This window comes from Sphaerodactylus townsendi, linkage group LG01 (assembly GCF_021028975.2).
Source record: "Sphaerodactylus townsendi isolate TG3544 linkage group LG01, MPM_Stown_v2.3, whole genome shotgun sequence".
In the NCBI taxonomy this organism is placed as follows: Eukaryota; Metazoa; Chordata; class Lepidosauria; order Squamata; family Sphaerodactylidae; genus Sphaerodactylus; species Sphaerodactylus townsendi.
Window position 1 is genome coordinate 65,564,408 of NC_059425.1, and position 27,611 is coordinate 65,592,018.

The window sequence follows — 27,611 nt, forward strand, 5'->3', positions numbered from 1 at the left end:
AGACACCATAACCTACCTCACAGGGTTTTTCTAATAATAAACTGGATTGGATAAGAATGATATAAGCTGCACTGGGTTCCTGTTGGGGAGAAAGGCAAGGTATATGAAGCAATGAATGAATGAACAAATGAATGAGGAGCTCAAGAATGAGAGATTAAAGCAAGGGTCCCCAAACTACGGCCCGGCCAAATGTGGCCCCCTGAAGGCATTTATCCGGCCCGCCAGGCATGGCGGCGATGGCTCCATTCATGTGCAGTGGGGGCTCGAGGGAGAGGAGGAACCGGCAATTACATGATGGCACCCCCAAATCTCCATGAATTTTCTGACCCAGAGTTGGAAACCTTACACATGGCAACTCCTGCTCCGCCCTTCCTTCTCGGCTACTCCATGTGTTGCTCTCAAGCTTTCTGTTCCGCCTCACTTTCATTGGCATCAGCCAGGCTGGTGAATCGCTCGCTGGCTGCTAGGGAGGAAGAACCCAGGAAGATACCTAATCCTGGGTTAGATGGAATGCTTCATTGGGAAAGTTCTGCTTTTTTTTTTTACAGGGGAAGGTATTCCACAGCCTCCCCAACAATATTTGGAGCCCACCCTGTACTTGACATACTTTGGTCACTGTTCTAAAAATAGACCATGACAGAAAGGCTGAAAGGTGAAATCAAACATTTTACAATCATTTGTGCATAGGAATTAGTTCATAGTTTTTTTTAGTCTGGCCCTCCAACAGTCTGAGGGACAGTGTACTGGCCCCCTGTTTAAAAAGTTTGGGGACCCCTGGATTAAAGTATGGAGGATTCCATACAAAATTATAAAATTACAGGATGTAAATACTAAAACCAGTTCTGATTCATTCATTTATTTTCTTTCTACCCACGTTCTTTCTGGGGAAGTATAATAGGAGGGTGGATTCACTACCAAGAGGAAGAATCCTTCAGTCTCTTGTGGTTTCTGATCTTCCCCTCGCACCTCATTTCTTCCATGGTAACCACCAGGAAAGGAAAAACACATCTCAATACCCATGTTATTCTTCAGTCATGCAGCTTCTACTCCCTTCTAGGTCATCAGGGAACTAGGGGGCTTTCCGCACTACAGAAGGGAGCTAAGGTCGACTCGGTTCCCTTCAGTGGGGGGCGATTCCAGGCTGTCCGCACAGCAACTTACTTGGCCCCCTGGAACCGAGCTAAGTGGGCGGGATCATCTTGGTGCCTGTTTCGCTCCTCTATCGTGATTGGAGCTTGTGTTACCATGGGAAACGGGAGCGTTCTTTTTTTTTTTACAGTTTTTACAGTTTACAGTTACATGCCCGCCACGACTCTCCCATTCTGCGCATGCCACAAAAGCGGCTCCTGATTGGTTGAACGGATGAGGTGTCGTTTCAATGCGTCCGCACTTCGAAGCTTCGAAGCGGTATCGACCTTGTTCCAGCAGAAAGGTGCAGTTCATAACTGCGACAAGGATGTTGCAGTTCTGAGGGGGGGAAAACTGAGACAAAACAACGGTGAGCTCGGTTGCAGTGCGGATTCACTGAGGCGAACCTAGGTAGAAACCAGTACAACTCTGTCAGTGCGGAAAGCCCCTAGTAGGAGAGGCCCAAGACAATGCTGGAGAAGCAGATCCTCCAAAAGGTTTCTTCCCAAAAGTTGACCTTGATACTGGATGGAACTGCAGCAGGGATTCTTAGTATGTAATTCCAGGGTTCTCACATACCTCTAGTGGTAAAGGGGGGGGGGGGTTCAATGTGCAATGGCTCCAATTCCACTGGGGTAATATGAGCACCAGCCTTAAGACAGGGTTGTGCTGGGAAAAGGAGGTCATCTCCCCTCATTAGGACACTCAAGAATGTCCTTCTTCATAAGGCTTTGCAGAAGAGAGGAGTGAGACTTTGGGTTATTTGTTGAGACTCTTCCATCTCACTGGTATATTTCCCCTCTCACATGCATGTTTTTTGCAATTCCAGAAGCCTAAAGGCATAGCAGCAGCTCACCTTGTTGGGAAACCAGTGTTGTGTGCTCATGGGGAGGGGTGGTGGTCTTGGCTCTCCATCCTTCACTGCTGCCTCCATTCTCATTAGCCCATAGCTAAATAGCATCGTATGGCATTTCTTGGCAGACAGTATTTGTTTGATTATGTGATTTATTTTTCAAAAGTAACTAATTATTTGTGTTCTGTGTTAAGGGCAACTTGTCTTTTTTGTATGATAAAGACACTGTAACGTTAGTTTAATTGGTAAATTAATCCGTTAAATATCCCACAGCTAAATGAGGGTTTTTTAAAAGGAAAACTTTTATAATCTGTTGACATGCCTGGTTTTCTTGCAGCCTTTATTAGTTTGTTACCTGAAATTTCTGTTACTGCTGTTGGAAATTCATTCCCATAGGTTAATGTACTGCGAAATCAACTTTTACCAGTAACCAAATTCTGCTGATCTGGTATACTTCACAGAACTGGAACATTATTAAAACTCACCTCATGTTGTCCCTTACAGATCCTTTGGGGGATCACCCATCGTGCACATGACCCCAAACTCCTATGGTTTCGTTCAGGCATTCCATGGATATTACATCCTGATCCTTAACATGTAGGATTGAACTTGGGTGTAAAAAGCACCTGAGTTTTGTGGCAAAATATACAAATGGGACTATCAGTTATGAATTATGCTCCTACATATTAAGGCTGAATTTCTGGCAGAAAACATAAAACTAACAATCCAGAGAAAATTGGGCCCCAGGTTGTACTTTTGATGTGGGGCTAATCAGTCATCTAAATGAGCGTGCATAACTAAAATTGATTTTGATACATGTATAATTTCTTATTTAAAACAGTATTATGTATCTTTAAGACCCAAAATGAAGAAATAACATTTGAATCCACCACAAAAGACAAACAAAATATGGTAGAGTGTAGATCATTCTGAACAGAAAAACAGTTTAAAATGTATTATAGGAGGGAGTTACTAAGCATTATTCCCCTGCAAAAGTAGCTTGCTCTCAACCCTTCCAGTGAGGGAGAACCAGTTTGCACCAGAAAGGGAAATTTTCATGAGATCCAGTTCCGCTGCATTAATCTGAGGTTGCCATCAAGTCTTCTTTGCCCTACACAGTTCAAGTACAGTCAGAACTGTAGAGAGGGGGTTGAGTCACAAAACGGCTTTGCATAAAGCAGGGACACCCAACCTTTTTCACTTGAGCACCCCTTGGCAATCTATTTCCCTAACATTATACCTCCGTATTAGCAAGCCCATTACGTAATTTTTTTCTTATACCACCAAACGCTCTGGTGTAATACTCCTCGAGGTACGCATACCTCAGACTGGGAACCACTGGCATAAAGCCTTTGTTAAGCTCTTTGGAACATTTCATAATTCATGTATTATGGGTGAATAAGGGTCATGGATATGAACGAAAGAGGTCTGGTCTGAAATCAGTGTTCAGCCATTGGCAGCCCCATCCAAAGGGCGAGGTGAATTCACTCATGGGAGTGACATGCAGCCATGCCAGTGGATTTGTTCTCCTCAGGGCACTTGCTCCAGAGTAGGGGCAATTTCATCGGCGTGTGGCCACTGCAGCCCTCCTTGGACACTGTGCCAGTGTCCCAGGGCCTCTGCTGCTGCCATTACTCTGGCAGCATGGGCTTTGGTGTTATGCCTAGAGCCCTCTGGGGAGAGGGTGGTATATAAAACTAATAAACAATAATAATAACAATATGCCACCAAAAAGGCAGCATAAGTCATGCAGTCCAATGGGACTTGGCAATGGGAGGCTTTTTTTTTACCCTTCAGGCATCCCCACACCACATTTCAGCCTTGCCACTGAGTTTGGATTGGGCTTTAAATTGACTTGGTGATATTGGGCCAGTCAAGCCTAATTTGCCACACTGGGGTGTTGTGACAAGTAACGTGAGAGAAGCCCTGTGTGTGCCCACTTGAGTTCTAAAGTCAAAGACCAGGACGTAGTTCTGTTAGATTAGCAAGCCTGCCAGTGTGCATTACGTTGAGCCAAACAGTGTTTAGGTGAGCTAGGCAAGTGACTACTTTGCGATGCATGATTCTTCAATGGATATTCACAAAACTTGTTCTACATATATGTAGTCCATGTTGTGTTGAAAGATTCTGATTCTCCCAAGGCCTATGACTGTGAGTTCACGCTGGCTCTAAGGAAGAGAATGCTACTAAAAATGTTCAAGAGGGCTCGGAACTAAAATAGATTCTCTCCTGCCCCCTCCCTCCTTTTTTAAAGGGATTGGTCTATTAATACATCCAGCGAGTCTCAGCTGCAGCTTATTAGCCAGAAAATTAGAACAGGCAAAACAAAGCCTGGGGTCTTCTTTTTAAAGCTGTTTGTTCTCACGAAACAGACGAGAATGGCTCATACTGCCTCTCTGGAATTTTTTTTTGATACATTTAATTAAATTGTATTTTTAAAGATTAAGTAGATACACACAGAGGATGTGTATCACCACAGCAGGCCCCAGGGGCTATTACTGCCAACCTCTTGGCACAGTATTCCTCCCAAACCCAGTCTAAATTAATGTTTTCTAACCTTTGTTTGCAGGAATAATGAATAAAAATCAATAATAGTGTTTATTAAAGGCCATATTACATGAGCTTATGAAAGGCATGTATGGTGCTTTTATGGTTTTCCTCGTAGAACATGTATGACGTTCAGGGTGAATTTAGATCAGGAAAATGGCCTGGTAATAATGCTAAGCTAACTGTGTCTTGCCCAGTGCCCTCCACTTGTTCCCTCCTCATGCTGTTTCAAATAGTCGGGGGGAACGGGGAGGTGGTTAAAGTGGGAAACTTGATTGTGTAACTGGTTGTTGTGGGCTTTCTGGGCTGTGTGGCTGTGGTCTGGTAGATCTTGTTCCTAACGTTTCACCTGCATCTGTGACTGGCATAAGCCACTCAGCCCAGAAAGCCCACAACAACCAGTTGAGTCTGGCTGTGAAAACCTTTGACAATACATTGTTTGTGTAACTTCCATTAGGCATATAGTTTGGACTTAAGTGAATGCAGGTGTTTCCAAACATATACTCTTAAGACCCCTTCCATACATGCAGAATAATGCACTTTCAATCCACTTTCACAATTGTTTGCAAGTGGATTTTGCTATTCCACACAGTAAAATCCAGCTGCAAAGTGCATTGAAAGTGGATTGAAAGTGCATTAGTCTGCATGTGCGGAAGGGCCCTAAGACAGGAGTGTAAGCAGAGAAGGGCTCTTTAGTTTCCCTCTCTGAATTAAATTCTCGTTTAGATAAAATTTAATTAATGAAGAGTGAAGATTTCCATTCACTTTGTAGTGTTTTCTCCCTAACCATTTCAGTCTAGTTTTTGATGCTGATAGTGGTAGCTAGCATAGTGAAACTAAAGCCAGAATAAATGAAAGGGATCTGTCCTAGCATGATGAGCAAATAATCCTCTGCATAGAAAATCAATAAGCCAGTCAGATATCCATGGAAGTTTATATGTGTATCTTCACAGGTTTGATCCGATCCCGCATTCGAGGAGCTGATGTGGCACAAGCAGGAGTCCTGACTTTCTTAGACAGTCACTGTGAGGTGAACAAGGACTGGCTGCTGCCTCTTTTGCAGAGGATCAGAGAGGTAAGTGTTCTGTGAAGTTGCTCCTCAGGAACATTTATTTTTCAGACAGCAATGTGTATTAGTTCTGCCCACATGGCTTTTTTGAAAAAAAACACTGGAGTGACTTGCAAGAGGCCAGAGGAAGTCATAGTGCAAGTGGCCTTTTGAGGTTGAACAGTACAGTAGAGACAATACCACCCCTGAGAGAAACTGTCCACAGGAAGGCTCAATTCAAGCCTTCTCTCTGAATTGCTGCCTGAACAGGATACAAATCCATATGGTGCAGACCAGGAGATCGAACAGATGGGAAGAATACCTATCAAAAACACAAAATGCTGTGATGTAAAGGATGAAAATACTGCTTGTTTAGTGCCAACATGTTCTAAGATCTATTATTTTACAACAGATGGAATGTTTACCATTAAAATGGAGTGGCTAGACCAGGGGTCTGCAACCTGCAACTCTCCAGATGTTCATGAACTATAATCCCCATCAGACCCTGTCAGAATGGCCAATTGGCAGGGGCTGATGGGAATTGTATTTCATGAACATCTGGAGAGCCGCAAGTTGCAGACCCCTGGCCTAGACAGTTCTGGTTCCTTTCTTGATGTTGGTGGCTGGAAGCATCCTTATCAAAGTATACTTCCAAAGTCATGGCAGTAGATCTATTCAAGCCACCCTGTGACTGAACAGAGGAACACCCCATCTCAGTTGTCCTATGAACAAATCACAGATCAGACCCAGTTTGGAGAACTCTACTGCAGAGAGAGCAAAAGAAGGCCTGTCCCTTGAGTGCACAAATTAAGTTAGCAGAACTCCAGGGCTTCTCTTAGAGTTGCTGAGTGGTACAAGGCAAATAGGCGGGTAAAGCTCCAGCCAAGTTTTTAATTAGGCCTATGTTCAATTCCCTGTGCTGAATGATTTAGGGGAGTGATGGCTCTTTGAATAGGGGTTGAATTTAATTTCATGCAAATTAAGCTTTAATAAATTGATTTAATGGGAATTAAATCCTGCTGATTTTTTTTGCAGTAGCAGACAATGGCGTTCTTATTCTAGTCAAGACAGAAGTATGATATTAAAGTACTAATATAGTCTTTCTCAGTGACAGAAAAGTCCATGAGGACTAGGGACACTTGAATAGCTGTTTCTGACAACAAATCTATTGCTTTGTGGAACTCCCCTTGTTCCTCCTGATCTGATTTTCTAACTCGTAAAATGAGAACATGCATCTCCCCCTTCTTTATGCACCATATAAATGTTTTAATTGATCTATGGTAGGAGAGAAGGTATGGCAGTACTCAGAAACAAGTGTGTTAAATGTTTGGTTTGTATTGCTAATTTTTGCTGGTCAGTGTAGCAATATCAAGTATCAGGAAGAGAAACATAATAGATTTATCCCAGTATAGCCAAAAGACATTTTAATAAATAAAAAAACCAATAATGTCCAACACATGAAGAATTGGTATTTTCCCCTAGAAAACAGAGTTGACTTCCATGATATTTAACTGTTATTGTTATCATAATTATTTCTATTGTAGACTTATTTGTTTGTTTACTTATACCCTGCCTTTTTTCCTCAATCAAATCCCACAGTGGCTTATGTGATTCTCTTCACCTCCATTTTATCCTCGTAGAAGTTTATCCTCACAGCATTTTATCCTCAGAATTTGAGAGTGTGTGACTGGCTATCATGGCACTGTGGAGTTTTGAACCCAAGTATCCCAGATCCCTAGTCTGATACTCTATCCATTGTAACACACCTGCTTTTTGTAGTGCGTAAACATTACCACCCATAGCTAGTCCATTTTGTTAGGTTAGGCTGTCAGATGGTGACTTGTCAAAAGCCTATCCATGGCACTTCGAGGCTGAGCTGAGATTGAAATCCAAGTTCTCCTTTGTTGAAACTTGTCATTCAGTCCCTTTTGCTTTGGGGAGGGGAGAGGTCTTAACATGTGACATCTGCATTGCATCACATTACAAGGCATTAATTATGCAGTCCTTGTTGATTTTGTACATTTATAATATTCACTCCCAGATCTGAAGCACGGTTAGTTGCAAGCAGATTCTATCAAAGTCAATGGAGCTTCTTTCAAAGTGCACTCCAGGCGAAAGTGAAGATGGAGTGGATTTCCTCAGGAACAGCCCCGTTGCCTTCTTGACACCCTTTTCTGCACCCACACATCCTGACTTGTCCTCTTCCAAAGGACACGTTCTCTCTTTCTGTGTCATTCTTTTCCCCTCCTCCTCCTCTCTCTCAGTGGTGACGGCGCCTTTCCCGCTTGAGATGTTTGATGAGTTGTAGCCAGCAGGATGGCAGCTCAGCCTGTATTTCCCTTGCAGCGGTGGGGAATGTAGCTCATGCTCAGAGCTGATGTGATGGATGAATGTGGATGCCATATGCAGCAGTGCCGTAGGAATTTCATTACATGGGTGCAGTGGCAGCGGCGGCAGCGGCACAGCCTGAATGAAGCATAAAAGCAAAATGTCACTTGTGCTGACTTCTCTTATTTGTAATTTCTCTCCTTTATTTTAACCAATCACATGGGGCTGTGCACAAGAGCTTGAGATGAGAGCTGGCTCAGTTATATCCAGGCTAGTAGCTGCACGCCTGTGAGAGACCAGCTTTTGTTACCACAGCTCCTGCAGAAATGGATCAGGAGTTGCAGGCAAGCTGTAAAGTTTCAAGGCTAGGAGCACAGAGGTATGGCAACTAGGAGGCGGTACCAGGCAGACTACGGGGTCAGGCATGCAATGTCATGTGTTTTATGTAAGGTCTTGTGATGACTCTTGGCAGTTGTGTGTCCAGGACACGAAGGGATACATTTAGGCAATGGAGAAGAAGGGCCAAAACAGAAGAAGAAGAATCAAGACTGTTTAATATAGGAGACACTGTTATGCTGCACTGGATGGTAGAATATTGTCTGTTCCCAAAATACTGGCATTCACATATGTGTTGGTCACATCTAGCTATTTTCATGGCCTTTCTCTAACCATGGGATAATTGCTGGAAAGCCTTCTGAGGGCAGGCAAGGGTAATGTAAAATGCCTTTGGCACTCCTGGCAAAAAGTTGGAATAGCTTTGCCTTCCTGCCCCCAGTAATAGTTATTAAAAACAAATCCTGCCTCTCCCCACCCCTCAATTTTTGTAACAAATGATGAACTGCAAATGAAGGACTCCAAAGCACAGTTGTGAACTCCATGATGTACAACAGTTGAGAAGGCCTGTGAATGAAATCACTGCTAATCTCAATGCACAGAGAATGGGAAGGGTCTGTGATTCAGTGTTATCACATCTGCTTTGTATACAAAAGGTCCTATGTTCAGTTCCTCAACTTTTCCCATTTAAGAAAAGGATCAGGATGCGAAAGACTTCCATCTGAGACTCTGGAGAGCCACTACTGGAGTAGATAATACTGTTAGACCAAAGGGGCTGACTCCATATAAGGTAGCTATAGTACTATGCTCAATGGGTTAATGAGCTAGTCCAGTATAAAGGTAACAAACCCCTTGAGTAACAAACCCCTTGAGTTATGTTACAAAAGATCTTTCAGACTTAACATGATCTTATTACAGAACTTCTTGCTGATTGTGACCTGGTAAAATTAAGTTCAGACAGTCATATGGTTTGACTTAATACTTTCCTCTGGGAACAGTCACCAGATGGCTGATATACAGCATCCCTGAGTGCAGTTAACAGCAGGTTTTGAATGTGCCATCGGGTCACTGGCCTTTGGAACCATGAGTACAGACTTGGGGTGAGCCAGTGCAACTGAAGTGTTTGCTTAGCTATAGGCAATCCAGCCTCTGATCATTATTTAGCTGTCTGGCCTTGAGGATGTCACTGTCTCACTGTGATGTGGCTGCTGCAATCTCCCTTCAGTGCTTTTCAGTGCTGAACAGTGGGTCATAAATGTAATACGTTTCTCTCCACCTAACCTATCTGTCATAACTAAGCAATCATAATGCAGTGTGTGCAGGGGTATGCTGCCTATGGGGACATGGGGTAACCCATGTCCCCAGGCGCACATGGACCAGAGCATTGGCACCAGCTCTGCGTGGTAGACCTGGATGCCACCGGTGGCTCTGAGTGGTACTCCTGGACACCAGCGTTGGCTCCGAGCAGTAGATCTGGATGCCCACACAAGCTCTGGGCAGTAGACCTGGATGCTGGCGTGAGCACCAGGTGGTAGACCTGAGCTCTGGGTGGTAGACTTGGGTGCCTGTGGAGGGTGTGTGTGTGTGGAAAATTCAATGTTTTGTCTCCAAGCTTCATTTTTCCTAGATACGCCTCTGGGTGTGTGTGCGGTGCATAAGCAGTTAGCCCACTATGAGCCTTAGGTAGCTTGACAAAGGCTGTTTGCTTGATTCTGCATCTACTGTTATGATATTGTCACAGGGTTCATCCTATGGCTGTGCTTCAGCAACATGAGAACATAGGTGACTAATTCAAACCACCAGATCACCCCATCTTTTCAAGTAGCTTTGCAAGAGACAGTCAGCCAGGGTTTGGAGTACTCATTTCAACTGCTTTTCCATGCCTCCTGCTGCCAGACTCCCCCATTCTACTCCTAGGGATCTCCCCTGTTCCTTTAAAGCTAGCATATTTATTTCTTTATACCCCATTTTTCTCCCCAATGGAGCTCAAAGGAGCTTCCAAGATTGTTCTCCTATTTTCCATTTTATTCTTTCAAGAACAACTCTACAAGGCAGTTTAGACTAAAATTGTGTGACTAGGACAAAGCTTCCATTGCAGAGTAGGAAACTGAACCTGTGACACACAGGTCCTGGTCTGACACTCTTGCCAGTATACCATGCTGGCTCTTTGTAACTCCATGCTGCCCCTTCTCAGTAGCAACACACTGCACTGTACTGAGAGAACTGTTTGTACCTTCTTTTTGGCCCAGTCTTGCTTCCTTCTGACTAAGAATCAACCCAATTGCTCATCTTGATTTTTAAATGGTTGAAGAAGCAGTTGGTGTTGCATTACTGCTGGAGTAGGAAAATGGAAATGCAAGTGGAGTAATCTACTGCTTACCCAGAGACCTTAGTTAAATAGATGAACAGTAGATTTTGGGACTGCATTCTCTAGGTTTCTTCTGGGCTGGAATGAGAGGCCAATAAATCACTCATGTGCCAGCAGGTCACCAAAGGCAGGTCGCAGGTGGTGAGAAAGATGTTTTCCTAAAACCCTGGAGATTTGCTGCCAGTCAGCAAAGGCAAATACTGAACTGGACAGACCAGCTGCCTGACCTGATACAGGGCAGTTCCATAGGTTAATTCCTTAGTTTAGTTTCCTAAGTTTATAATGTAGTGCATTCAGGACATTGCTCTATGTAGCATGTAGGCTACTGATAGTGTTTGACAACGATGCTGTCAAACTCATTGCCAAATTCACGTTTTCTACTGCCATGTTTTTAGCAAATGGCACCACCTGTGGGATTAAGTGGAAGGGAGAAGGAGGTAAATGAAATAAAGGGAATTTATTTGATGTGCATGTGATGTGTGTATTTGATGTGCATGCATAGAGATGCTTCAAAGATGCTGTGTGGTTGCACCATCATGTATTGTTTTAAACACCTAGCTTTTGTATTATTTGGCAAAACTGCTTAGGAAGAACAAATGACAACGATAATGGTGTGTGTGTATGTTTATGTGATGCTTCTTTCCCTTCTCACACACACATTTCATGTATTCAAATGAGGGGGGTAGTCTCCTAGATAAAGCCATTCCTTGTCTTATTTCTAGACTAAACCTTATCCACCTTTCATGCCATTTCCAATAGAGTTTGCTGAACTGTATGAAATGTTCCTACTGCCACCTTCAGTCTGGTGCTGGAAGGGCAACTGCTGCTTCCATCTCTTCCCTCCCCCCCACCCTTTAATTTTTTTAAAAAAAGATGAATGGTCTTCTCTTAATTTTGTGGCTGGCAGGATTGGCCCTTTTTTTTTCTTTAATAAACATGCACATTTCACAGACTACAAGAGTAATGGGCCCAAATTGTATCTGAATCAGCAACCGCTCCCTCTCTTTCCATTTTCACTTTCCATTTTTCATTCAGCAAACAGCTGTTTAGCCAGATTTCTAACACATGGCAAGCATCCAAGAAACAAAGTATATTTGTGTCTTTGTGTGTGTAAGCAAGGGAGGGTGCAAAGGAATGCTAAATTAACATAGCCCATTAAACCCTAAAGACAGTTGGGGAAAAACAAAACAAAAAATCCTTCTCCCTGGCAAAGGACATGTGATTGTGGCATCTCTCTCTCTCTCTCTCTCTCTCTCTCTCTCTCTCTCTTTCTCTCTGAGGGATAGACGTGAGGTGACAGTCTCCTTTCTGCTTTGGCAGTACTTGTGTATCAGAGCTTCATTTACATACCACTCCTCCACTTGTAGAACTGGATCTTGAATTAGAAATGCTTCTTGTCTTGACAGGGATGTAAATTGAGGTTCAACTTGGGGACTTCAGTCCTGGAAAGTTACTTCAGACAGCTTTGATAGGGATAGTTTGTTTGCTGCTTTGTCATGAGTAGAACATCACATGTCAGTGAAGCAAATAACTGGCATCAGCCTGGCAGAGCAGGCTGAAGGAGTCTAAAAAAAGACCCAACATTGTTGGAAGAGCCTCTAGTCTGCCACTGGTTCCAAATCTGGCCACCAGGTCCTGACGGAAGGAAGAGACTTTATCCATAAAAAAAGTCATAAAATAGTCACAGGAAAATTGTTATCCATTTTAGGAACTACTACCAGAACAGTTAATTGCCAAATTAGTCTAAACAACTGTTTGGGCAATGGCTTCCTTCAAGTCTAAATTCCAGGCTATAGCCAGCTCATCAAGAGAGCTGCTGACAGGGGATAGGGTGGGATAAAAATAAAAAACAAATAAATACATTTTCAAAATCAAACTCGATTAATAAATCTCCACGGATGAGCATAAATAAGCTCATCGTCCCTGCAGGAGAGAGTAGCCAAACTCAAACTGACTTCTCAAGGCAGTGATCTGACCGACTTGGGTTCACACAGAAGCACAGAACCCAAATCAACCCCTTCACAAAAAAATCAAATCCAAAATGTAGCTTGCTTCATGCGAGGAAGTCAAAACAACCTTGGGGAGCCCCACTGTTGCTCCATAACTGCTAGCAAGCAGGATACCCACCCTCTCCTCAGATGAAGATTGCCACTCCACACCCCTGTCCAACTATTCAAAACTGATGGATGAGTAACCAGGGATGATTACCCGTATATACTTGTATATAAGTCGACCCACATATAAGTCGAGGCACCTAATTTTACCACAAAAAACTGGGAAAACTTATTGATTCGCGTATAAGTCGAGGGTAGGTAATGCAGCAGCTACTGGTAAATTAAAAAAAATAAAAATAGATACCAATAAAATTACATTAATTGAGGCATCAGTAGGTTAAATGTTTTTGAATATTTATTTCAAAGAAAAACAGTAAACTAGCTCTGTAAGTGGAAAAGAGGATCAACAAGAACAATATGGTATCAACAATAACTTTAAAAGTACAGAAACCTTAGCTTTTTTGTAAGGAAGCGTTTTAAACAATGGATCTTACAATAAAAACTGGAATTAACATGCCTGTTCACTGTGGCTCAAAAGTACCCTGCTTTTTAAAAGAATAGTTCATTATTTTTAGTGTACATATTTTTAAAATTGCACATGGCAGGTGTCATTTTAGAAGGAACATCCACACAACCTGTCAGGGGAGGAATGCCTATGTTAGCAGTACCAACATTTCACAGTATCTTTAGGAGACCCTCCTGATGAAACCAGCCAAGTTTGGTGAAGTTTGGTTCAGGGGGTCCAAAGTTATGGACCCTCAAAATGTAGCCCCATCTACTATTAGCTCCCATTGGAAACAATGGGGGATGAGAGCACCCACTTTGGGGACCCATAACTTTGGATCCTCTGAACCACATATCACCAAACCTGGCTGGTATCAGCAATATATTATCCTGATGATACCACCCAGGTTTAGTGAAGTTTGGTTCAAGGGGTCCAAAGTTATGGACCCTCAAAATGTAGCCCCATCTACTATTAGCTCCCATTGGAAACAATGGGGGCACCCCCTTTGGGGGTCCATAACTTTAGACCCCCTGAACCAAACTTTACTAAACTTGGCTGGCATCATCAGGACTGTCACCTGATGATGACCTGAAATTTTGGTGCCACTAGCCTAAAAACTGCGCCCCCTGGCGGCTGACAAAATCAAAACCCTAAAATATTTTTTAAAATATACCTGACTCGTGTATAAGTCGAATGGGGGTTTTTCAGCACAAAAAATGTGCTGAAAAACTCAACTTATACACGAGTATATATGGTATCTGAGTGAATGGAGCCACTTCAACTTTACCCAGTCAAGTCTCAGTCAAGTATATGAGATCAAAATTCCCTCTCCAAATAAAATCCCTGGGAAGTAGCAATCTTAATTTTTATTGACCTGATGTTACACAGCATCAAGCTTGGAGAGGAGGAAAGACTCTGGGCCAGCACACCATCATTACTTAGGATGGTGCAATGGACCCCCACATCTTCCAGTATTACCCAGGCAGGGAAACCACCCGGTTTGTCAGATTTTCTGACTTTTTTCACCTCAGGAACTGAGCTGCTTCAGAAATGGTAGCATTTGGTATCAAAAAGCATTTCCCCTCAACTCTGTTATACTCCCAGAAGGTTAAGGAAGTCTGTTATTTAAAAACCTTTCTTGGCAAACCCATTTTATAAGGCACACCAAAATAACAATACTCAGGCAGAAATCGCTTAAACTGATTAAAATATGTATTAAACAGAGAAGAGATGGGGAAAGGAGATGAATAACTTGGAGAAAGATAAATAAGGCAGCAGAAATATATATTTACAACAGAGATCTTTGACAGAGAAACAGTATTTATTTTCAGGCACAAGCTCAAATAAGTTTGGTCAGTTTCAGTAAGTTTAAATGGTAAATAAAATGTTTCCTAAATGGTACAGTTCCTTATACTTCAGATGGTACTCTGGCTAATGGATTCTTCTCACACACAGGGTCCAATCAGACTACAGTACCCTCACTCAGATAGAAACCCACAAATAAACATACAACACTCTCTTTAGAGGAAAATAAAGCAACCCCCCCATATTTATTAGTTTAAATGCCTGTAAGTCGATGAGGGATCAAGGATTCCATGACGGGATCAATAGTCTAAAAAGTTTGGGGCGGGGGGCTGACCTAAACTTAACCCTAAGCTGAATACTCAAACAGATTCTTAGAATTCCATGGTACTCTGGATGACAGGGTGAATGAAAACCAATGGATTCTTTAAAAGATTTAGAAAACTGGATTTTTAAAATTTAATTTTTAAAAATTTAAGCTGGATTTTTAAAATTGAAATTGGATTTTTAAATTAAATGCTTTTTGAAATAAAATCTATCTAAAGATAGTTTTCAATTTAAGATCCAAAAATTATTCATCATGAATTAACTATTAGTTTTTAATTATGTAGCATGAGACTTTATAGTCATGCAATGTTTAACTTTTTTTGGTACATGAATTCCATGAATTCATTCACAATGTCATGCCCTTCCAGAAGTTTCTGTAAGATTGTTTTGGGCAACTTTTCTATCCAGAAGATATTGTCACATCACAGATGTTTGTTTTGCATTTCTCAAAACTGCGAATTTGCAGAGATAACATGCTCCTTCACAGCAAAAATGTTATAAAATAAACATACAGATGTGAGAAAAACACCTTAGCCCCATTGTTGCTTTGCAAATCTATGTACACAGAATGCTAAGTTTAGAAATCTGCACAAGAAGCTCAATGTGTGGAAGGAGGGACAAACAGTAAAAATAAAAGTGAAACCTTTTGAGCAGAATACTTCACAAGTCTGAGGGTTGTCATATATAGCCTGTGTCTACAGTTTGAGGTTTATCATATTATTCTGTCCTAGTAGAAGAAAATCTATAAGCGCAGCAGGCCATAAAAGAGAGCCAGTTTGGAAATACTTTAATGAAGTTCCTCTAACTATGAATATTAAGAAGAGAAGGCCCTTTCCGCAAGGGCCATTTACGGCGCCCTGGGGACGGCAAAAACACCATCCCCAGGGAGCCGTTTGCACAGGCGGCGCTGCTAAAACGCAGCAGCGCCGACCTGGCTCCCCTCCTCCACCCCCAGGGCGGCGTCAGGCTGCCTCCAAAAACCTCCCTCCTGGAGGGAGGTTTTTGGAAAACAGCGCATTCCCGCCGACGCAGTGTGAACGGCACCGTCGGGAACACGCTGTTTTCCCCATCCCTCTCCCACTCACCTCGTCGCCTTCATCACTCTACTGGACTGCTGAGACCCTCCCTCTCTGTCCTCCGACCCCTGGAGGTCGGAGGGCAGCGTGGGCGGGTCTTAGGAGTCCAGCAGGGCGACGAAGGCGACGAGGTGAGTGGGAGAGGGATGGGGAAGAGGCGGCTCCGTGCGGAGCCGCCTCTCCCACTCTGGCCTCTGCGGGGGCCGCTCGCACGCTCCTGTGCGAATGGCCTCCACCCCTCCACCAGCAGAATTCCTGCCGGTGGCGGAGCGCCCTTTCCGCAGTCCGGAAAGGGCCGAAGAGTTTGAATTTATACCCCACCTTTCTCTCCTGTAAGGAGACTCAAGGCAACCTACAAACTCCTTTTGTTTTCCCCACAACAGACACCTTGTGAGGTAGGTGGGGCTGAGAGAGTTCTGAAGAACTGTGAGTAGCCTAAAGTCACCCAGCAAGAATGTAGGAGTGCAGGAGTGCAGAAACACATCTGGTTCACCAGATAAGGCTCCACTGCTCTGTAGAGCAGAATACTTACAAGAAGTAGCAGCAAAATCTATGATAAAATGTGACCAAAAATTCAAATGTCTGCTACACAGTTTAGTCACAGACAAAGCTGTAAACGTATCCAAGATGAAAAGAAATTTAGAAGACCATGAAGAGAATACAAAGCTAGTAACATATGGTTGCAGTGCTCATTTGCTGCACCTCCTAGTCAAAGTCATCAGTGTCCCAGAAATAAAGATGAATATTGTTGAAAGTGCTAAATACTTCCATAACAATAATTTTGCAGGATCAGCAGCTCTGGAAGGAATGGGTGGAACAAAGCTAATGCTTCCAGAAGATGTTAAATAGAATTCTGTAGTGGACTGTTTTGAGCAGTCTATCAAGAACTGGCCTATTCTGGTGATGCTTTGTGAATAAAATTGAGAGAAAATAAATGGCACTGTTAAGGCCAAAATTCTCAACATCGGGTTTAAGAGAAATGTTAAAGTTATGCTGAGAAACCTGAAACCCATATCTGAAGTTTTAAACAAAATACAGAAAAATAGCTATTTTACTGCTGATGCTGTTGAAATTTGGAAGGAACTGAGTACTGAAAAACAAAACTGCACAATGACAGAATTAAATTACAAGCTTTTAAAAATCATTGGACAAGCACTGCCTCCAGCTCATTTTCTTGCAAATATTGTCAATATCCAGTATTCAGGGTCAAATCTAAAGTGCTGAAGAAGAAGAGTTAGCTGTGACATGGATATCCAGGAATCATCTATCTGTGATGCCAACTATAATAAACTTCAGAGCTAAACCACTCAAGAAAGATATGTTTGCTGGTGATGTCTTACAGTCACACCAGTGAACTGGTAGAGGTCACTTACTAAGCATTTGGATTTAGAGGATGTTGATGTGATAACTTCACTTTCAACAATACTAGCTTCTTTTTTCTGGAGTAGAAAGAATGTTCTCTTCTTTTAGACTCATTCATTCCAAATTGAGAAATCATTTGGGAACTAATAAAGCAGGAAAGCTTGTTTTTCTTTTCCAGGTTATGAACAAACACGAAAATGAAGATGAAGAAGAGTGAGATATAGAACACAGTATTTTAAGTTTTTCATATATAGACTTGACTGATAGTCTTTCAAAAAGGATTTCTGTTTAACCACATCAGTTAACAACCATGGATGTTTAAGCAAATACAAAAATGCATAAGCTATAATATTATTGTTTTGGTTAAATAAAACTATTTAAACTGATATTAAGGTAATGATTATTTTTCTCCTTTCAGTAAAGTACAGCAGAAAAGTTGTCCAAAAATGAATGATTAACTTATTAAATTGGAGATAGTTCAGCTCACAATTAAAATAATTTCATAATTATTTATCAATGAATTTCTATTAGTGAAACCAAGTCAGTACTTTTTTTTGAAATAACTGTAAAATTAATCTGAAAAGTTATTTTTTAAAAAACTGAAACCATTATCTGGCTGTGAATGCTAAGGTTATACCTGCAAAAATGAGTCTTTATGTAAAAACACCCATGACTTAAATCAAGTCTTACTGACTAGCGATTTAAATTGTGATTTAAATCAAATCCATCTTGCTGCATGATATAAACAAGAGCACTGCAGGCTTTCCACATCCCCTCTTCCTCCTTCCCAGGGGTAGGGAACCTGCGGCTCTCCAGATGTTCAAGAACTACAATTCCCATCAGCCCATTGGCCATGCTGACAGAGGCTGATGGGAATTGTAGTTCCTGAACATCTGGAGAGCCGCAGGTTCCCTACCCCTGCTCCTTCCCAAACCTAATTCCTTGCTGATACTGCAGAGCCCACTTGGCAACAGGTGGCAGGAGAGTAGAGTCTCCTTGCTTTTTCCCCACCCGCACCCTCCTTTTCCTCTTTCTGAAGGGTGCACTGACCTAGTGAAACATTGCAAATGTAGTCTCCAGGGTATCTAACATCAAATAATGCTGGAGCACCTGATAGGAAGAAGGAAGCAGGGAAACTCTTCTCTCTTTGCAATTACTGGCAAGTCTTTTTTTTCCAGTATCTCTATAGCATCAGTTAAGGTAGTTGAGGGAAGAAGAGACAGGAAGGAAATTCTTCTGTGGCTCAGATTGTGTATCTAAAGTGCCTCCAAAGTGTGTATTCTGAACACAGGGAATATAAAGGGCATTTCTAAGTGTGTCTGTGTGTAGGGGTGTTCCTAGCCCTCTGCTAGTTCATGTTTCTTTCAAGGATTTTCAACATCTGAGATCATTACTATTTCTCCCCATTTCAAGCAGTAACACATGTTTCAAGGATCAAACTTTATAGGATTTATTTTTTGAATTTGTCCAAGATCTTTGCCCTTGGAACTCAATGCAGCACATTTTAATCTCACAACAATTATGTGAAGACTAGCTTGAGTTATCGAGGCATGAAGACTCCCTAGTGACCTTCATAGCAGAATGGCGACAGTACCTGGTACCTGTGGCCCCTGCTAAATAATTGAGCTACGATCCAGCAGAGCATATTAGCAACAGTTGGAACTGTGTGTACAGATCTCAGCAAAAGTTGCTGGAATCACTTCAAAGAGCTGTTAAAGCAGGAGAGACATAGTTGTGTGTGGGTGGATGGTGGGGTGGTGGTTGTGTGTGTGTGTGTGGGGGGGGGGGGGTTGACTCTAGTCCCTGGCAGAATTCCAGTGGGGTTTTCCAGACTAAACATGTGTGTGACTCTGGCTACCAGGTTGGATACACCCCACCTCATTTTATATACATGATTATCCAACCTGCTTCCATTTATATCCACATAAAGAAGAAGAGTTTTGATTTATATCCCCCCTTTCCTGCAATCAAAGGGGCTTACAATCTCCCCCCCGCCCTGCCCCACAACAAACACCCTGTGAGGTGAGTGGAGCTGAGAGAGATCTGAAGAACTGTGATTAGCCCAAGGTCACCCAGCTGGCATGTGTTGGAGTGCACAAGTTAATCTGGTTCCCCAGATAAACCTCCACAGCTCAAGTAGCAGAGCGGTGAATCAAACCTGGTTCTCCAGATTAGAGTACACCTGCTCTTAACCACACCATGCTGGCTCTCTGTCCAGTGCATACCAGTGACTGAGAGATGTCCAGAGGTACCAGCATTACATTTTGAGAATGTCAGGATTTGCTTTCCTCATTGGAACACAGTCCTGCTTAGGTTAGGCTCATGTTGGAGTGGGCTTCTTTTCTGAAGAATGGCAAGCCATAATCACATCTGAGGTAACATATATATCTCATAGAGTGCATTCATGTGCGGAGAGGAGTATGTTTGGCTGAAGAAATCCAAGGATGTCAGATGAGGGAGTCTGCAGTATCAGAAAGTGAGAGAATCACAAAGCAACTGCATGTCACTCAGAAGGAAATGCCAGTTTGCTTGACGCTTGTATGGGTGAATGCATCTGTGTTCTGCCTTGTTTTTTACTCAAAGAGCTAATGCATCTCAAACCATTACCAATTTGTTTCAACCAAATAACTTTCCCCTAAAATGTAATTATCAAGCCCAAGGCATTTTTACAAAAAGAATCAATCTTCATCACCTGAAAACATGCATTTGCTAATGCCATGGTAATAAGCCAGTGGATGGCGGTGTTCCACTTCCATTTGACAGCCTTTTTATTCTGTTTCTCTTTGAGGAGAGGTGGAACATTAAGCTGTAGAAATCCTGCCTGAAGGGAAAAGTGTCCATTACCTCTCCTTGACCATGATAGTTTATGAGAGGTTGCTATACCAAATGACTGGGATACATTTTATTTTCTTTTTTTCCATATTAAAACTTGTGGGGACATTCTCAAAGGCTCACGTCAGACTCACTTGTCTATACAAGAAGAAGAGGAGTTTGGATTTATATCCCCCCTTTCTCTCCTGTAGGGGACTCAAAGGGTCTTACAATCTCCTTGCCCTTCCCCGCTCACAACAAACACCCTGAGAGGTGGGTGGGGCTGAGAGAGCTCCGAGAAGCTGTGACTAGCCCAAGGTCACCCAGCTGGCATGTGTGGGAGTGCACAAGTTAATCTGGTTCCCCAGATAAACCTCCACAGCTCAAGTAGCAGAGCGGTGAATCAAACCCGGTTCCTCCAGATTAGATACACGAGCTCTTAACCTCCTCCGCCACTGCTATAGGCCTTGGTCTTGTAAAAGAAGCAAGTGGGATTCCATTAAAGGAGTTCTTTTCATTCACCTCATTTAAGGACTAATCCGTTAACAAACCAATTATTATGCTGTGTCAACCATGAAGCTAAGGAGAGACCAGGGAGCTTGAACAAGGAAGCTAAAGACACAGTCTTCAGAGGTTGTCTGGCTATCTGAAATAGGATGAGCTGTACATAGATTCCTAAACAGGAACCTCAAGGAAGGGTTAGACAAAGGAGAAGAAAAATCTGGAAAAAAATAAGTTGTACAAGAAAACAAAAATAAAGGAAGGATAAGGTTGGAATGAACTCAAAATGGAAATCAAGCAGACAGGTGAAAGAGGGAAAGCCTTTAATTTTAAAAGTGTTATTAAAAAAAACAAAAATAAAGTTCTAAAGGGAAGAAAGATTTGGGGGGGGGATCTGAGAAAATGCAGTGTCAGTAAGGAAGTGGGCTCAGGAAAATTTGAATTTCTCTTTATAAGATTAATAACTACTAGTAAACATAACAGCATAGGATGTAAATGGTAGTAAAATTTACATTGTTGAGCATTAAAGTTAACAGGTGCCCACTCTTAAAAAAAAGATTGTTCTGAAGCTCAAAAGCCATCCTCCTGCAAAGAGGTGATAGGAATTTGGAAACACACATCTTTTTCTTTCATTTTTCCTCTGTCACACTAGTTCTGCATAATGTTCATCCACTGTAGAAGACCATAATTTTAAGGATTCACCAGGTAATTAAGAGCAACACAAGGTGTTCCTTTTTCCAACAGTTCATTACAGCCATATTGCAGCTGCAAGTCCCCATGGCAAGTAGCGTGTAAAAACAGATAGGCCCAGTTCTGACTGGGACGTCAGCACAGGGGGAAATGAGGTTTCTGCTTCCCCCACTGCAGTGTTTCTGGCAATCAGAATGACTCCAAAGATGCAGAAGAAGGTGTTATGTGCCATGTTGAGAAGCAGTAAGTGCCATGTTCAGCTGCTAAAAATGGTGTGAGACAAACAGGACCCCACCCCTTTCTCCACTGTCTTAATCAGAATTGGACCCATCTGTGCCTTTTGCACAAAAGTAGCCATAGGGACTTTCAACTGCAGTATGATTGCAGATCTCTGCAACCATGCTGCAGTTTGGCTGTAAGATTCAGTGATAGACATCTGTTTGAACCTCTTTATGGTAAGCCAGAATGCTGCAAGAATACATTCAGAAAGCCAGTGACTCAGCTTTGTGTGTGTTTGATCAAGTTTGTATATGATCAAGTTTGTTATTTAAAGGACTTTTCTGTAGGGGTAATGTTACATAATTTATCATTGTGACTACTGCTTTTTTTGCAAAAATGTGTGTGTGTGTGTGTGTGTGTGTGTGTGAGACTCATATATAAGGTTGAGCCAGTTTCTGCCAATTTCCCCCTTCCTCTGCAGATCCCCCACTTGGCTGTTCCTGAGGGCCTACTATTTCATTCTCTGGCTGAGTATGATGGATTGCTAAACAAGGATAAGATTTGGGAGGACCCCAGTGGTGGGATTCTAATTATTTAACAACCGGTTCACCCCCACTGTGCTACCCCCCATGCCCCCCACTTACTTAGCTGCTGCGCACCACCTTTTTCATGTTGGGTGGGGTGAGACAAGGGAAGGTGGCAGCTGTGGCTTGGCCTGCATGCTGCCGGACCGGCTGCCCTGCCACCGAATGGGCTGGGTTTCTTTCACTGGTCAGCCACAGTGAAGAGTGCCCAGCAGGCTTGTGGCAAACTGCTGCCAGGCCGCCACCCCCACCTCCATCGGAGCCTGTGCCTGCTCGCAGGTGCAGCCTCCAATAAAGATGCAGGAGTGCCACAGCCTACCGCGGGCCCTCCAGGCTGATGCCTGGCCAGCCACCCACACCTCCATTGGGGCCCACACCTGCTCACAGGCTGCCACCCTCCCACCTCAATCAAGCAGGGGCAGGGGAGGGGGTGGCCTTTCTCCGGCATTGGCCGGGAGGCCTGAGGAAGCTCCCCTGGCAGGCAGTGACACTGTCCCAGTCGTGCAGCCCGATCTGCAGCCGGCCAGCCGTGGGGGAACCTCTGGTGGCTGCCGACCACCCAGGCCTCCCTGAGTCAGAGCAGCAAACTGCTTGTTGTCCTCATAATCCAGTTGACTGTGGATATCCACAGTCCAGTTAAAAAAAATCATGTGAGTTGCCATATCCAATATGATTAACAGCAATGAGGCCAAGTGAGGGCAAAGGCGTGTGTATGTGTGGAGAAGAATGCCACAGGGATTAAAGAAATCAGTGCAACAACATGTGCCAAGTATTGAAACAAAGACAATATTTGGTGTGTGCATGGCTGCCTGGGCATCCTTGCAGGGCCCTGTTTGGGTGCTCTGAACAGCCTAGCTGAAACGGAGTGCGGGGAGTGGGGAGGCCAACTTCAGCTGGCTGCAGTATCAAAACAGGGCAAGGGGTCTGAGGAAGGAGCCAGTAGGCAGTGGAGGTTGTAAGAGGTTCCTGTGGCTGAGGTAAAGGAGCCAAACTGGGCAAAGTCTGCTTAAGGTGAACAGCTAATGCTCAGCTGGTGACAGCTCTGAGAACTCGTGATCTAGGTCGAAGTGACAGGCCTGAGTGGAGGGCCCAAAAATGATGAGGCAGTTGCTCCATTTCAGGAGGTCCAAGAGCATGACTGGGCAGCAGCTCTGTACCTGAAGTAGATGCCAGGGGAAAAGCTCGGTACCTGAAGTAGATGCCAGGGGGAAAAGGGCACTGGTAGGAAGGCTGAAGGCCAAGGAAATGCCTCCAAGCCCAGGAACTGGAGGAGATACCAGCTGGAGAAACAGCTTGCTGGACTGGAGGATCCACTGCTCTAATCCAGCACACCTCTTCTTTGTTCGGGTTGTGGAGAAATATAACTTTTAAAATTAAAAAATCAAAAGAAGATACATCCCAAAGAAGCCCGATGAAAAGAAAACAAATTCATTGCCTCTAAGAGGTATCTGTCTCTGTCCTGTTTTTGTGATTCCTAGTGGCTTCCCAGCCTGGATTGCCAACTTTTAAGCAGGTTCCTCTAGCTGTCTTTTAATACCAGTTTCATGTACATCAATTAATAAGTAATGCTGTTTAGCTCCAAGCTGTGAAAAGTTTCAGTTGCCCCTTTCTTCACAATAAACCTCTATTAAATGTTATCCCAACCTCATCTCTCTAGTAACAAACTCCATGTCCAAGAGCCTATCAACAGCAAAATAGGATCATTCATAGGCAAAAATTCTTGCATGCTTGGGAGATTTCTAGATACATGGAACAATATTGCTTTGAAAATTAAGAAGAAAAAAAGCATACTTATAAATAATCTTTCAAGATTAGGCATTTTCATTGCCTGTCAGAAGACACAGACTATTGGGAATAGCTGAATATCAGTTAGGGGGGAAACTGATGGGTAAAAGAGAAAACAGAGATGGAGTAATTGGCTTGTCAGTCTCTTGAGAGCTGAAAGCATCTTGGAGATTTGGGGAAAGAGATTTCCAAACAATTTTTTTTTGCTTCTTCACTAAAAAGGGGGAACCAAGACAGCAGAGTGACTACAAGTCCTCTCAAATAAGGTTTTCTCCTTTTTTTTCAGCCTACGGGACAAGGAGGGAAGGGAAGCAATATTCCCTGTTGTGCTTATGTTAGTGGGGAAGGGAAGGCAAAGAACAGGGTGCCGATCCCTTTCCCAGTGTACTTCAACAGTGTTAGGTAAACATCTCCCCAAAGTATTATGAAGCCCAGGATTGAAGTTTTGTTAGGATTCCAGCCTGATCCTGGGTGTTGCAGTTTTGCAGTGGGGGGGGGGGGGGAATTTCTTTAGATCTGTTTACAGAGGCTGCAGGTGCGAAAAGCAAGCCCCTTTCCTACCTTCCAACTGCAGTGCAATTGGACAGTATTATTATATGTCTGAATTTCTCATATTGTCATTTAAAGTTGCTGTACCCTGGGACTTAAGAAGCTGAGGCCTGACAATTAAAGCAAAAAAAAAAAAAAAGCTCAGAAACAGCTATAATATGGAAGAGGCCCAAAGCCACTTCCTCTTTTCCTCCTGCCTTCAACTTTTCCTAACATTATTGTCTTTTCCAATGACTCTTGCCTTCTCATAATCTGACCAAAGTATGATAGCCTCAGTTCAGCTTATAGGGAAAATTCAAGCTTGATTTGACCAAGCTTGATGTGCAAAACCACATATCAAAGGAATCTACTTTCTTCCTGTCAGCTTTCTTCATTGTCCAACTTTCATGCCCATACACAGTAACAGGGAATACCATGATACAAATTAACTTGATCTTGGTTGTCAGTGACACATCCATACACTTAAGAATCTTTTCTAGCTCCTTCATGGCAAAGAGAAAAAGCCTCCTTGCCCCTGAGAAGCCTCTATGTGCCTCTATAGACTTATGCTGTCTTTTCAGTGGCTTAAGTCTAGAGAGAGCCAACTAAAATCAACTCCTCTCCCAGCCATTCCCCAAACTGTCCCCCCTTTGCCAGCAGAGGCTCAGGTACATCAGGGGCGTACCATGGGGGGGTGGGATGGAAGGGGCAGGATCCCCATGTGTTACCCACTTGGGGTGGGGACACATTTTGTTGCCCACCCCTCCCTTCCCCCAGGAGCCTGCAAGAAGGCAGGCATGCACCCCAGCAGCAGCCAGCAGCTTAGCTGGCCAAGGAAAAGGTGGGAAATGGCAGGGGCTGGGACACCTCTAGGCAGCAGCAAAGCCTTTCCACTGAAGCCAAATGGTGTCAAGCTCAGCTCCACCACTTTCCTGGAGGTGAGCAAAGAGGACAAGAGGAAAGGCACCCACGCACCCTCCATGAGGATCTCAGCACAGTTCTAGGAAAGCAAGCAAGAAGGGACTGGCTGCAGGGCTGGGGCTGAGGCATGAAGCCAGAGAAAGCACATGTGTGGCAGGCAGCGAGGGAGGATGAGGAGGAATTGTATTCTGCACAAAGTACCACAGCCCCCACCGGGAAACTTTCACTTGACTGATTGGTTTCATTATTTGGAGCAGGGGCTTAGGGCTATATTGGTAATGCAGTGTGGGAAACAGGGAGAGGGCAGAACCAGGTGATTGCCCACCTTTCTCTAGACCAGCGAGCGGCTACCTGGAACATCCTTCTGAAGGGGACTGAGCTCCTAGAAGGCTTGTCTCTCTACATACAGCTCCTCACTCTGCCAGGGTCAGGCAGAGCCCAGGAAAGCAATTAAAGGAGCATCTGCTGCTCTTGTTTGCCTTTCTGTTTGCTGCTGCTTGCTCCCTGGGGTAAGGGATCCCATCCCTCCTTGGATGAGATTAAATGCAACAGACAATGATGTGCTGTGTGGTTCTCTCCCCCCTGCAAAAAAATTGAGAGTTTTGGGCTGAAAGTGGCAGTGGATTTCTTCTGTTCCTCTACCCAATAATTTCAAGATGACGGTCATGGTGCAGCCGTCGAGACAGGCCTTTTTAGCAGCAGATCCACCACCCCAACCAGTCTGGTCCCCAACAATGTGAGCAGTGTTGAGGAAGCCTGGCCCATGGTCACCTACTGCCACGCGGGGTGGGGGCAATTTCATTACTTGCCCTAGGTGTTATGTAGTATAGACATACCCCTGTGAGGGTGTGTGGGGGGGGTGCTGCTGCAGTGTCCTGCACCACGTCCCACTGCTGAGGAGGGTGGCAGCAGGTGCATGATTTCACCTCTCTGCTGAGGTAAGTGCCCTAGGGAGGGCAGATCCGCCAAAGCAGCCGCACGCAGCATTCCCTCAGGCAGATTCACCCCACCTTTGAATGGGGCTACCAGTCTCTTTCTGAGATCTTGCTTGGGGCCAAGTATAGAAAGTCCTGAACAATTTCAATCGTTGTTCATCTGAAAGTTGAATAATTCTCCAGTAGTCATTACTTTTGTCTGCTTGATGTTCAGTCCTGCATTGCTACTTTCTGTTTTAACCTGAAGCAGCAGTCATTTCAAGACTTCGCTATTTTCTGCCAGTAATGTGGTATCATTGGCATATTTCAAATTGTGAATGTTCTTCCCCTCCCCCTCCCCAATCATCACTCCACTTTCATTGAAATCTAATCCAACTTTTCTTATGGTATGTTCTGCATACAGATTGAAGAGATAGGGAGACAGAATACATCCTTGTCTACCACCTTTGCCAACTGGAAACCATCCTGTTTCTCCCTAACAGTCGCCTCTTGTCCAGAGTACAGGTTGAACACCACAACAATCAGCTGTTGTGACACAGCCATTTCTTTTAAAACCAGCCATAGTTTTCATGATCCACACAGACAAAAGCTTTGCAGTAGTCTATGGAACACAAGCTGCTTTTCCTCTGAAATCCTCTCATATGTTCCAGGGCCCAACATAAATTTACATTATGCCTGTTCCTTTTCTGAATTCATCTTGAACATTAATGTGATGGTCCAATAGTTGCTGAAGAATTACACTCTGCTGAATCCATGGAACTCAATGAGTTTAGAAGGGAATAACTCTTCTGAAGATAGCAGCGTACATGTATACAGAAATTCTATCTGTGGCAGAAAAATGTGTTCCTTATTTGTTAGCACCTCAAAGACATTTTCACAACATGGCATGTTTGGAACATTTCATATGAGCAAACCAACTGAATCCCAGCCCCTTTCCTAACATGATACCCCAAGTAATCCTGGCCCATTAGCATTATCTTTCACTATGCAGTTATGAAGGGGAATAACTTTGCTGTGGAAAGGATTGTTCTCCCCATCACAGGAACAGGGGTGGAGGGACTGTTACTCATTATTAGAATTGTTTTAAACTGTATCAACAGGTGCTGATATATTTCAAATGGAATCAAAGATTACTAATCCACATAATGTTATTAGAACAGGTTCAATGAAATATAACAAATATATTAAGTGGGAAAGATTTTTCTTCAGCCAATTCTTCTATGTGCCCTGACCTAGATGGCTCAGGATAGCCTGATGTCTTCAGATCTTGGAAACTACTGTGTTTCCCCAAAAATAAGACAGGGTCTTATATTAACTTTTGCACCAAAAGATGCATTAGGGCTTATTTTCGGGGTAGGGCTTATATTCGGGGAAATACGGTACCTTCACAATTCATTAAGGCGGGC

At 43.4% G+C, this 27,611-nt stretch overlaps 1 protein-coding gene across 1 annotated transcript in view; it reads left to right on the forward strand.

The window, feature by feature from the left end:
• Positions 1-27,611, forward strand: part of GALNT14 (polypeptide N-acetylgalactosaminyltransferase 14) — a 271,648-nt gene that overhangs the window by 226,554 nt on the left and 17,483 nt on the right. Inside the window, exon 6 of the mRNA XM_048504950.1 lies at positions 5,482-5,603. Coding sequence (XP_048360907.1) covers positions 5,482-5,603 — 122 coding nt within the window. The remainder of the gene's footprint in view (positions 1-5,481; positions 5,604-27,611) is intronic.